General features: G+C 34.9%; 1 protein-coding gene across 4 annotated transcripts in view; it reads left to right on the top strand.

Moving 5' to 3' along the window:
* Positions 1 to 13,463, top strand: part of ESYT2 (extended synaptotagmin 2) — an 80,602-nt gene that overhangs the window by 49,412 nt on the left and 17,727 nt on the right. For all 4 annotated transcript variants that reach the window (XM_068673458.1, XM_068673459.1, XM_068673461.1 and 1 more), the window contains exons 7-13: positions 693 to 748; positions 6,730 to 6,850; positions 7,430 to 7,606; positions 8,009 to 8,091; positions 9,438 to 9,486; positions 10,230 to 10,319; positions 10,628 to 10,723. In XM_068673458.1, the coding sequence (XP_068529559.1) occupies positions 693 to 748; positions 6,730 to 6,850; positions 7,430 to 7,606; positions 8,009 to 8,091; positions 9,438 to 9,486; positions 10,230 to 10,319; positions 10,628 to 10,723 (672 nt within the window). The remainder of the gene's footprint in view (positions 1 to 692; positions 749 to 6,729; positions 6,851 to 7,429; positions 7,607 to 8,008; positions 8,092 to 9,437; positions 9,487 to 10,229; positions 10,320 to 10,627; positions 10,724 to 13,463) is intronic.

Here is a 13,463-nt window from a genome sequence, read left to right as displayed (position 1 = left end):
GAATGGATTTGTCTTTTTGTCATTGATAACAGCCTCCTTTGTGATTGCAAACTATTGTCAGGTCCTCGTTTGGCCTTCTTAATCACAGTCCTTCATTCTTTCTGTTGCTCATGTCTTCTAGATCTCTTTATGCTTCTTTTGATGCAGCCCAGGATATGGTTGGCTTTCTGGGCTGCAGGCACGCGCTGCTGGCTCGTATTCAGTTTTTTGACAACCAGTACCCCAAATCCTTCTCCACAGGGCTGTTCTCAATCCACATACCACCTAGGCTGTATTCATGTTAGTAACTGCTCATCTATACCAGATCTGTGGTGAATACACTCTTGAACAGAATCACATTTCATCATTTGATGTTTGCATAAAGTAGTTAACTACATACTTATGTATGTTGGAGTGTGCATGTGTATATTTATTTATTTACATTGAAGAACAAGGATGGATTAGAGGATGGTGGGTTGTCTTCCTTATCCTATTTTAAAAACTATCACAAATTATTTGGAGTGGAAGAGGTTTTAGGTTGCTGTTTAAAAAATTCCTGGAAACTGGTTATTAGCCTTCCACTGATCAGAATCTTTAGTCATCAGATTCATTTCCTCAGTGTTGTGAATTCGTGAATTCTAAGTTGCTTTTCTGTTTCTTTTTCTTTTCCTTTTTTTTTTTTTTATTTTTTATTTTTCCTCTGTAATTCACAGCTTTTAGAAATTAACTGGACTGGACTGACCAATCTTCTGGATGTTCCAGGGCTGAAGTGAGTATATGTAAAGCAGTATTTGATACTTCATTCCCCCCATCCCCAACCCCCATAAAGCCATAATAAAACCAAGCTAAATCATTTTAGGTTGAATGTCTCGGATCAGTTATCTTTTAATTTAGAAATAAGCAAGATTGTTCAATATGGAAAAGGTAATGATTATGTGTGTAAGTAAATGTATGTCAAAAGTATATCTAGCAGATCTTCCTAAAAATATTTTGAAAAGATAGTTTTTAATCTGCTTTTTTTAGTGTTCTCAGCCTTTGCAGATTTCCAGATTCTTGTGAATATCCTATGTGCCATCTAGGACAGCAGAAAGATAAAGAGCCTTATTTTTCAGGCTGGAGTGTTCGTAATATCTTGGCTTATGACTTTGTATGCCAATAAATCTCTAGTTGCTTGTGTAAAGATAGTAAGAAATACCTTAAGAGTATGATAAAGTTAAATAAACTTTCTAATCTTTTTGTGTGCTTAAAGATTTCAATTTATTATGTGAGGATCAAATGGAGTAGCAGAAACATTGACCATATATAGTTAGGGAAAATGCTTGGCTTATTCAGAGCTTTTCAAAATACTAAATGGTAAAACCACAAATGAAATAGCAGAAGTACAGGGGAAAACATTCTTTTTAAATTATTTTTTAGCATTGCAGTGCTGAAAAGATTAGATCCATGAGTATCTAAATAATTGTCAAAGTTGTAATAGTTACTCGAGGGCTTTTTAATATTGAGGCAGTGGCTAAGGGGATAATAAATGGATCTGATACACACTTGGGTTTTGCGACTAGCCCTTTTATTCGATCCCAGACTCTCAAGAGTTAGTAGATTCCAGATTTATTTTGATCGTCTCAAACCAAGAGATGGAATTTAGGTATTAAATTAATCTTGCAGTGCTCAGTTGCATGACTGAAGTGGTTCCTGCTTTGCTGAGACATGGGAGGTCGTTGCATGGAATCCCAGTTGAGCAGCTTGAAATTAGAACTTATATGAAGTAGGTTAATGGCTGCAAGAATCGCTTATGTTTCAAGCCTGCTTAACACTGTCTCTGAGGAAAGAGGTTTTCTTGACGAGTGAGAAAATGGCTTCCAAAATACAGCTCCTGAGTAATAATTTGCTCTTTTGAGGTAACACTAATAAATTTACATTTAGTACTTAAGCTTACAAGGCTCTTGAGATTCATACCATGCCTGACAGGAAACACCAAAACCTCAAATGTAAACAAAGTCTCATTAAGTGTCTCAAGTTTACGGTTTCCACAGCAACTAAGCTTGGCCACATATGTGTATAATAGGGCCGTCTAGATGTGGTATGGTTCCTATAGTAACCGTAACTGGGGTGACTCATGCTCTGCCTTGCCACTAGATTTCTTCAGTGCTGTATTTGTTTTTCTTATCTGTATGGATAGGCTATATATTTGGGTATGACAACTTGACATACTGTTGTTATAAACAGTGATGAACACGAGATGGCTGCTGCCACGGGTACCTTTCACGGCCTGTGGCTGCTGGCTACACATTACTTACTTGTACTTTGTAAATGTCTCCTACTAAATGAATTTGATGCAGTTGCTGCTGGAAGCTTGGTAACAACTTCCATTGTTCTTTCTATACAACTCCATGAGGAAAAGGACAAGAATATAATTCATATTCTGTTGTTAGTATAGCTCACAAGAGGAGTCAAATTCAAGTCTCTGTACGAGGAGGATCCAGGTTGTGTAAATACTCAAGTCACATCAGGAGGGGATGTGGAGGACAGGAAGATGAATTCTATTATGGCTGGTTGAGATATACTAAAAGTGCTCTGTGCAGTCAGATCTGTGCCATTTCTGCACTATGAGTAGAAGACAATACAGTAAGAAAATACACAGCTGCCTTTTCTGCCCCTAAAAATTAGAGAGCTCTAACTAGAGAGTAGTATAACTGAGTAGGTAACTGCTTGTTATTTTTCTGCAGTGAAGTTGTGTTTTTGAAGACACTGTAATAAACTGCCTCAAGCATTTTACTTTTCTATCGTTTTCATGAACTGAAAAAATAATTGTACTGGATACCAACAAGTGAAACAGCTTAAGACTACGTAATTAACCAAGAACTTTTACATCAACATAAAGATTTAAATAGATACCACTGTCACTATTGCTTGACCATTTATTTGCCTATCTTTTCCATAGGTCACACTTCTTGGTTTAAGTAATAAAATAATAATAATAAAAAAAATATTTTTACCTTGTATTTATAAAGAATAATTTTCAGCTGAGAGTACCCCACTTGGCTAATATTTGGTTAGATAAGTTTTAGACATCTGGAAGGTGTCATGTTGTTATTTAAAATTCACTTAATTCATAATTTACAAGCTTCAGTGTTCTTTTCCAGGATGTTCCGTGTTTTTAAAGAGTGAGTATCTACTACCTCGTATGAATCCAGTTTCTCTCTGTAAAATTCTGTGGAATTCCTTGAATGCCAGTTCATTTTTCATATTAATTTCTCTGATGTTTTAGCAAAATTCAAGTGTTCGTGTTGGCACAACATGACTGACCTTCAGAATCCCAGAGTGGGATTTTGGTCCTAGCAGAAATGATTGTGAATCCTCCAAGTGGCTGGATTGTGTTGCTTCAGGCTGTTTTTGTCTTATTTAGGGAGGCCTTCAGTAGCTCCCTTTGAATGTGAATTAATCTCTGATCCTTTTGCTAGGCTGGGATAGGTATATTTATGTCAGTAGCTTATTTCATAATGTATGTGATAACTATTTACAAGAACACAATAACTTTTCTTTCAAGGTAGCTTTGGTACCTTTGCCTGCTTGTTGTTCTCTGACCTGGGTCATGTAGAATGATTAATCGAAAACACTGTCTTCGAGCATGCACTTTACTGAATGTAAAGGCAGAGCTTTCTCTTCTTATTGGGTAGGCAAACTAACAAAAGCAGGAACAAAGTTTCTGATGTTTGATAGCTATCTGTTGGAGACTTGTAATCAGATTTGTATTTTGAAAAGTATGCTTGTTGCTGGTATAGCTATTAGCACCTCAGCTTTTCCTTTTTTCTTTTTTTTTTTATCTTCTTTCAGTTTTTCAAGACTGTTTGAGATGTTTATCTTAAAGCTTTGATTCAACCCTAAAAAAATAATGGGAGCTGTCTTCTCGGCTCATGTCAGAGAATGTTTGGCATTCATAACTTGAAAACAAGACATTCGGCAAAACTGAACTGAGGAAGTTTGAAAAGCACCATGTGTTACAGTGATAACTAAAGGAAGCTATTTATTTTCAAAAATATGATTATCTTGTGGTAGTTGTTTTAAGAAGTACTGAAACTGTAAATCTGTAGGGATTAGCATTCCTGTAGAATAAAAATCTTTGTAAATATGACCGGATAAACTCTGCAAGAAGGGAAAGGGAATGAAGACTCCTATCTAGGACAAATTTAAACAAATTAAATTTAACAAATTAACTTGAGAAGAAACTTTGCCTATATGTAATGTGTTAGCATAATCCACTGACACTTTCAGAGAATAAACATGTGCCTGGGTAGCCCTGTCTTGATGTAACCTTGAGTTTCCTCTGTTCCTGTTGTATTGGATGCCATTAAAAGCTAGCAAATGGTTTTACAGTAGATGTGTTTAAGAAAACTAGTGTCACAGATCTAAGCGACCAGTAAATGTTTTTTATGAAAACTCTTGCTCCCCTCTACCTCCCCCCAAATCAACTTTTTATACAACCTAAAGATTTGTAAGCAAATAAATTAAGTAGTCTGTTATAGTCAATTCACTGAATGTAAAGCGACTGTCTATAGGAGTTGACCAAATGACATACTGGCTCTTCTAAAAGACATTGGTACTGGCAGTTGCATCAGTAGAGTTGTTTTTTTCCAGTCAGCAGTAATGTTACATTTTGAGGTCAATAGCAAGTTTTCTTCCCTTCAGGCTGTACTATTCTTTCCTTTTTCCTTCAGGCTGTACTATTCTTTCCTTTTTTTTTTTTTTTTTTTGAGTAATATTCCTAGCAAATCCTGTTCTGTTACAGTTTAGCACTCAGAGCTAAGATGGTAAGTATTTGAGGTTAACTGGTAATACTCCACCCATTACAGTTCAGTCTGTAATCACAGGCTCCAGTTGTTGTCACACCATTATGCCTTTACTTTGCTATGTTTTGTTTGAAGGCTGAAACCTCTCATTATGGGCAAAAATTGCTCAAGAATCTTTTTTTCATCTTTTTTTTTTTTTTTGGTAGAAATTCTGCATAGCACATCTCAGATCTTTTGTTTAGCTCGTGACCAACCATCTAACGAAGATAAATTTTCACTTAGGAGTTTGAACTGCTTCACTGCTGCAGAAGTTTCAGTGAAGTATTTTAGTGAGAGAGATTTCATGCAGACAGCTCCCTTGCGTGTTTACCCGTATAAACTAGAGACCAGGCTGCTGCGTATGAGTTAAGTGAAAAGTGCAGCTTCACAGGCTGTAATCCTGAGTTGTCCTCGCCCATTCTAGTGGGTACATTTGTGGTGAAGAAGGACCACCAAGGGGAGGCAGGCTCTACAGGCTGCAAGTCTCTGACATGAAAAAAATATAAAATGGGCCAGGTTGTATTTAATGGGTTAATTCTGTTACCCTTCTCTACCATAATGTTTTTATTAAATGAAAATGTAACATATATTACTTATAATGTAATGTAAATTTATTATATATATACTGTATAAATATGCTAGCTGCTTGAGTCAGATCTACTCTCAGCTGCAGATTCAGTCATAGAAAAGCTTCACAAGGTGATTACTTACAAGTGCTTAATCTGAAAAAATGCATGCAGTAATCAAACATATTATCTGCATCTGAATTTCATAAAGACTGTAAAAGGAGAATCTTAAAGGAAGTGTACTTAGGTGGAGAACTCATTTATCCCTGGAATGTTTTCACCAGCTTTAGCAAGAGTGCACCTGCAGTTCAGAACACCTCGAGTACTTTTCATCATTTTCTCTCTGAGCCTTTCTAGATACTGCCAACCTCTCCCTGGATCCTCATCTTCAGTGAATTATTCCACTCCTATTCTGTCTTCTGCCAGTGTGTTTGTCTGACAGTGTCCTGATCTGTTCTCAGTTCAGACCCAAACTGGGTGAACCCTTAGCTTAGGAAATGTTAGGAGGTTGGGTTATTTAGTGATTCATTACCACTATGATTGTACCGCCACTCCCTTTTTACGAGCACAAAACCTGTTTTACTTCCCTAGGCTATATTTTACTCGTCCACAGAGCATGCTTCCTTTGTGTTTCTGTTTAAATGACAGTTCTTCTAGCTCCAGAGGACAACTTGCTTCATAACAATACAGCAGCAGTTAGCCAAACTTTCAGGGACAGTTAAGTCATTACTGAAATATAAAAGTAGGTTAACAGTTAACATCTGCTTGGTTATATGCAATGCAGGCAAGAAGACTTATGCAATAGCCCTTTACCCTGGGTGGCTTTGAAAAGGCGAGGGGGAACTTGGGAGAACTTTTATATTCCCGTCCTTGGTTTGTGTTATTCACATATCAGCTGCTTCCACCTGGTGGCCATTTTGGCAAGAATCCTTTATTAAAAAAATAAAAAAGTTAAAAAAAAAAAAGTTTTTAAGAATAGATTTGGTTTCTACACCCCTCAAGAAAGGCAAATGTTTGTCCATTTAGGTTGTTAAGCAGCAAAAGATGTAAGTGGTAGCTGTTAACAAATAGCAGTGCTATGAGAATGTAGACATTTGTTTTCTGTTCTGCATTGTTTTCCCTCAAGACATGTTTACCTTATTCTAAAAGTGGCAATAAATACTCTTAGCTTCTAAATGTGATTGGAAAATCTACATTAATACTTAGATTTATTTCAGTGGGATTTTTATGTTTTAGAAAAAGGGATCTCAAGTGTTAATATGGTTTTCCATAAAGTTTCATGCTTGAGCTGCCTCAGTATGTTAGTGTGACATAATGTGTTTATTTCCCATGAAGTAACTGAGTATTGTTTTCTCTAACAGTGGCTTATCGGATACAATAATATTGGATATAATATCCAACTACCTGGTCCTCCCAAATAGAATTACTGTTCCCCTTGTCAGTGAAGTGCAGATTGCTCAGTTGCGGTTTCCTATACCAAAGGTATGTGTGTTTCTGTTAATAGTAAAAGTTTGGCATTTAATTTTGTTGTTGTAGTAATTGTCTGAGGTATGCACATCTGTATGAATTTCTAAATATAGCTATTGCAGTAGTAGAGGTTACAATGAAACTGTTCGCTTTAAATAACCCCATTTATAAATAATTTTATGGAGTTTGATAATAACACTGAGAAGGACTTTTTTTGTTTTGTTATAATCTTTCACATATTACCTGTAAAGCATAGTTCAACTGTATGTATTAAAAATTATGTAACATGTTTTATATTATTACTGCAAAACATGCTGTTTACTTGAAAGTTGTTACTACTTAGTGCTACTTTGTTCCAGTAGCATGGCATTTCTTGATATAACTAGTATGTTTCTGATTACTGATGACTATTTTTTCTTCAAGAATTTCTCTGAGTCTTGGGTGTTTTGTGTGATATCTCTTGATCCACTGTGTGTCAAAACCAAGTTTCATCTTAAGGAAACTGCAGTGGAAATTATAAAACATATATTACATGAACTGTCATGGCATGGAAACTTTCAGATTACTACATAAACTCATTCTTTCCTTTTTCAGGGTGTTCTAAGGATACACTTTATTGAAGCTCAGGACCTGGAGGGTAAAGATACCTACCTAAAAGGGATTGTTAAAGGAAAGTCAGATCCTTATGGAATCATCCGTGTAGGCAACCAGATTTTCCAAAGCAAGGTCATCAAAGAAAATCTCAATCCAAAATGGAATGAAGTTTATGAGGTATAATCAATAGAAACGTGTTTTGCATTTTGTAGTGTGGTCATCTAGAATTTATTTTCCTCAAGAAAGTCTCCAGAGTATTTTCTTTAGTAACTTTTTGATATTTCCCTCTGGAAGTCCAAAGGTCTGTAACAAACAGCAATTCTCCATTGATGTATGTGACTTTGTTTAGACATAGCAACAGTAATTCTGAAAAGTTGTCTCTTAATACCGACATGAACAGAAAAAAAAAAAAAACTGAAAAGCTTTTATGCTTGCTCAACTCATAAAATCACATGTTTTTGCTTGCTGATATGTGTTAATACACAAAGACACTGCTGTTTCAGTGTTTTATTGTTACTGTGCCATTTGACAAAGCCAGTCAGTTTTACCATAGACAATGCTGTCTTACTCTACTTCCAGGCCTTAGTATATGAACATCCAGGACAGGAGCTAGAGATTGAGCTGTTTGATGAAGACCCAGATAAAGATGACTTCCTTGGAAGGTAAATGTTACGGAGAAAATGTGTGTAGATAGTGAAAAGAGATTAAATATTTTGATGTAACTTTTTAATTTAATTTAATTTAATTTTATTTTATTACACTTGTATTTCTGCTGTGTTACTGCATTTATAAATTACTTTTCAAATTTTGCTATTAAGTAGTTTCCTAATTCCTTGGACTCTACATGTATGAAAACAAATTTGTATTAAAATGTGCTGTATGTATTTATACACATGTATGTTTTCATATTCATTAAAAAAAATAAGGTAAGTGTTGTGGATACCCAGAAAAGGGTGTTTTAATTTTTTATGAATTGCACTGTACCTGCTTTAATATTCTTAAGCTAGCATTGAATCTTAAAGATACATTAACTTCATCTGAAGAAATAATTATAAATGTGTATTTTCCTCATGAGAGTATTTTTTTTAACTGGTTAGCTCAGTTTATTTTTCCTCTACGAGGTGATCTTAGCAATCTGGTTAAAGAAAAAGTATTGCTATAATGCTTTCGCAAACATTACTCACTCTTAGATTCCATAGGCCTACCTTTAGTGTTTACCCATAAGCATTTCAGGGTTTTAGTCAGCTTCTTTCACCAGTAATTTGTCACCTTTATTTCTTGCAGAGTTTGGAGCTTCCCATTGTTGCTTTCCATACAGAGTAGAACTCCCTTATCTTTCCAGCTCCTTCTCTCTTAACAGGAGCAACAGTACCTACTTCTCTTCTCATTTAAATAAAGAAGTAGGTAGTACTAAGGCTTCTTTTCTTTGCACTTCCCTAATCTTATATTGAAGTGGTGGGGGGGAAGAGTGGCAACTTGATCATAATATGTATACTAGTACTAGTAAAACAAAGGCAAGACAAATGTTCATACACCAGCATGCATTTGTCTGCAGTATTTAATTTTTAGCAGATTCCCTGGTACACTTTTGGTTTGTGCAAACTAGTGCTCTGTCAGACAATTCTAAAGCATGAATTTGGTCATAACATATGTCCAGGGGCTAATTCCAGTGGGTAGTTTGGATGTGGTCATGGTTTTGAGAGCTTAGTCATATGTGTAAGAGCTGTATTTTGCCAGTTGCCCTCATAGCTACAAAATGGGCACTAGTACAGGCATATTTTCTATCATCCTGCGTTCCACCCTGGCTCAGACATTTTCTCTCTACTTCTTTCTCACTTAGGGGCTAAAAGAATAGTATTGTTTTGCTCTTTTGCTATCAGTGGAAACGTGGATACCAGCAAGCACAGGGTGGGATTTGAGCTCTGTGTTTGGCTTTTCGCTTCCTGTCTAAAGCACTTTTTTTTTGTTTTGTTTTGTTGTTGTTTGTTTTGTTTTCTTTTTTTCCTAGTTTGATGATAGATTTAATTGAAGTTGAAAAGGAACGACTTCTAGATGAGGTAAGCGTTGGGTAAGTTCTGGTTTAAAAAGCAAAACAAAACAAAAAGCAAACCAAAAAATGCAACAAAACATGATGTACATTTAGTTGTTCTCACATTTTTTCCTGAAGATAGTTCCTGAATAATCTTAACGATAGTGAAATAGATCCCTTGATGAATAATGCAGTGGTTTAAAGGATAGCTGAACTGTTGAATGAAGCCATTCTTCTTCTGCCATTGGGTTTTAAGCTCACTAGTATGTGAATGCAAAAAATGGTGACTTAAGTATTTGGTAAGGGATTTTTCTTCCATGAGAATAGTTATTTGCCTGGATTAACTACTTTTAGACTTTAATTAAACTAATGTAGAGGAAAGTGGAAGTTTTATCCTACATAAAACAGCAATGTTATTAGTGATGTTATGTATTAGTTTGATGTATTAGTAATGTATTAGTTTGTATTTGCAGAACAGCTTTAAAGAACTCAAAGAATTCTCTTGATGTTTTAAAAATGCCTTCACAGGACAACATAGAGGTCTGCATCGGTGGTTTTGTATGACAGAACTGAATAGTTATACATTGTTGTAAAATTTAGTGTGATACAGGACATTTCAAACAATAAATTAGATCTCTTTAGTTTATACAAATTCCAGCTCTAATAGATCTCTAGTGTGTTCTAAAATTTCCTAAATTTCCTGAAGAGCCGATTGCGGTTATGTATTTCTCTGATGTCAGATTATTTCACACTACTTTGCTTAACTTTTAGTGGTTTACTTTGGATGAAGTGTCCAAAGGAAAATTGCATTTAAAACTGGAGTGGCTCACATTGATGCCAACGGCAGAAAACCTAGACAAGGTATTGAAAGAACACATTAATTTTCTCCTAATCTTCCCCCCCCCCCTTTTTTTTTTTTTGTGTGTGTGCACATTTTAAAATGTAAGTGATTTAATTCTTTAGCTGTAGTGAATTTGGATAAACCTCTAACTTTATTCCAAGCTGTCTGTCTTTAGAAATCTCAAATGAGCCATACCTGTCAACGTACTTCTGTGGCATGGGATTTTTAAAATGCTTTTTCCTTCTTTTTCTTTTCTCATAATGTTATGGTTTGAGAATATCAGCCAACATTTCTCAGTATGGTTACTCACAATATGGTTTTTATTTAGGTGCTAACTAGCATTAGAGCTGATAAAGACCAAGCCAATGATGGACTTTCTTCTGCATTACTTATTCTCTATTTGGACTCAGCAAGAAACCTGCCTGTAAGTTATATTCTCATGGATGCCCTTTTCTCATAGGTATCTCTTGCTTACTTCCAGCATGTCTTGCTTGGTAGTATGGCACACTGCTTCACTAACACACCTTAAGCCATGTGTTCTATTCTTTCTCTTTTTTTCAAAATGTGTAATGTAAGGTCCATATTTCTAGTAGTATGGTAATATATTTATATAATTAATAAAACATTACTCTTAAATCAGTGTGATTTTTTCTTTAAAGAATGCTCCTTTCCTGGACTTGAAAGGCTGCATGTTTTTATTATGCAGTGTTTTCCATAAATAGTATGGGATCAGCATGGGGAATTATAAGAACTAACTGGGAAAAGGCCTACTTCCTTGAATTCAGGTAAACTTGCTTGCTTTGGTTTAGGATATCTGTGGTAGATTTGAAGGAAATGAAGTCCTCAACATGAAATTTATGGCGTGCGGTTGATGTTACAGTGGCAGAATATTTGTATGAGATTTCTGTCAGGTTGGCGTTTGGAGTAATGTTTATTTGCCTGTGTAAAACGCACATAAAACATGTTTCTGTCGTTATATGGATTATACTATGGCAGTGTGAAGTAATTTGTCTGTGGTGAGCACAAACTGTATTTAGTTTATTTCAGCTTAGCAGTGTTCTGTTCATGGTTGAAATTATGGCAGTAATAAAGTAAACCCCACCATAAATAGATAGGGGAAGCATTGAATTTTTCCATTTTTTAGCATTGCTATTAGGTGAGAAATTCTGGGAGTGATGGCTAAGATACTAATCAAAGATGGAAGTTTTCAGGCCTCATATTTTTTTGCATTTTGCAAATTTGTCCACTCACCTTAAATTTCAGTTAAAATAAAATACTGCATTGAAGTGTAACAAATCGAATCACAGTAGCCTGAACAATTTACATCACCAACTAGTGATTTCATTTAGTAAATAGTCTGTTCTAGCATGTACAGAGCAGTGCTTGAAAGAAGTATTATGGGAGATTTTAAAAGCTAAAGAGATGTACCTCATTTGGAATAGTCTTTTATTATCTTCTTAACCTCACTCTATTGAATTTGGGGGAACTCTGTAAATTAGCAGAGAGAGTAAAATTACTCTAATACAGAGTAAACATAAATAGAATAGAATTATGGCATGCTTAATATTAGTTTCATAATACTGCAACACACAAAAATGTGTCTGCCTTCTGTTTTGTGTGCTAGATTAAATTGAACTCACGTCTTTATTTTTTTGTTAAACTACTGGATTTTACTTAAATGAAGCTCTAAAAGTTTGTTAAAATATACTGAAGCCTCTTAATTAAAAAAGGAATAATTTATACTTCTCTCATCCACCATCTCCTAACAATCCCCTAAGTTTTTCCTTGCAATCTTGCTTTTCTGTTTTACAATAGTTTATCTAGGAAATATGTAGAGGCTTTGTCATAAGTTTTAGTTTGTTCCCTTCCTATTTTAAATATTCTTTAGCATTGTCTCCCTCCCTTACAGAGGTTAAGCTGCAAACTTTTTTTTTTACCTACTTTTGGAGATGGTATTTTTGTTTCAGTGTTTCAGTCAGTACTTCTGATCAGTAGATCTCTAAACTGTAGGGCCTGGAAAGGGGAAGGAAGTTCCTTGCCCAAAGCTGACTACTTAGCTACAGAATCCCAAATTTCTTATTGCTATTTTGTTTACGGTATAGCATTGCATGCGTAGTGTTGGGGAATAAGGATGGTCACAGCATGGAACCCGTTTATCCCTTTGTTTTTCTTGTTCTGCCAGCCCATAAAAGTAGTTGCTACAAATAACTCAGTATTTAATTGCAAGTCATTCTCTGTCCGGTAATGTGCTAAAGAATATGATAGAAACTAGCATTGAACACTTGAAAATTCCAAGCTTACAACAATAATAAATACAATACTGTTTTAAATTCAAATTGTCCAGGAACAGATAGGAAAAGGCATTACAATTGGGTTGGAGGGAAAATACCATGGGAGGACAGCTTCTTGTGGCAGGACTGAAAGGATTTTTATAGATTCTGTAATGACAATAATTAGATCCTGTAAGGGAATTCCTACACAAAATACAGAAAATTATAGTGAATATAGCTCTTTTTATGTCCATTTGGTTGTGATATGGAACAACAATTACAAGATTAAACATAGGCTAAACAGGCTAGCTTCTCAAGTTGTGTTCATATTCACTGATAGGGTTGCTGTAGTGTAATAGTAAAATTAATTACTTTTTTTGGATTGTTTATATTTATGGGGAACAAAAGGTTAAAAGACAACAAAGTCTCACTTAGAATTATGCTATTTATTAATAGTTTTTGAAGACTTGTCCACTGCTTTTATGTTAAAACTGAAATATTTTCTGGATGAATAAGAACTTTTTATTGCCTTCAAAATGGATTTTTTTTTTAAGTTATTGCTGATCACTGATACATTTTAGATTTAGCATCGGCCTTATTTTGTTTGAGTTACAGTGGATAGCCCTATCAGACTTTTTTTTTTTTTTTTCACAAATGCATTGTAGTTGTGAGCTTGTGAGCATTAGCATGATTTATCAGAAATATGTTTTATGTGAAATAGAAATGGTTTAGAAGTCAGGTCTCTAAACTTAGTTGGAACTGCCATATAAATCCGAACTACCAAGAATAAACCAGGAAAGTTGTGTTAATATATTTCAATAATTAATTAATAAAAAAGCAAAAAAAAAAATCAAGTTGCCGTGCTACAGAAAGTTGTTTAACTGTTGGAACTGT

Source organism: Anas acuta, chromosome 2 (genome assembly GCF_963932015.1).
Source record: "Anas acuta chromosome 2, bAnaAcu1.1, whole genome shotgun sequence".
Classification (NCBI taxonomy): Eukaryota; Metazoa; Chordata; class Aves; order Anseriformes; family Anatidae; genus Anas; species Anas acuta.
This window is presented reverse-complemented; position numbering and strand designations above follow the sequence as displayed.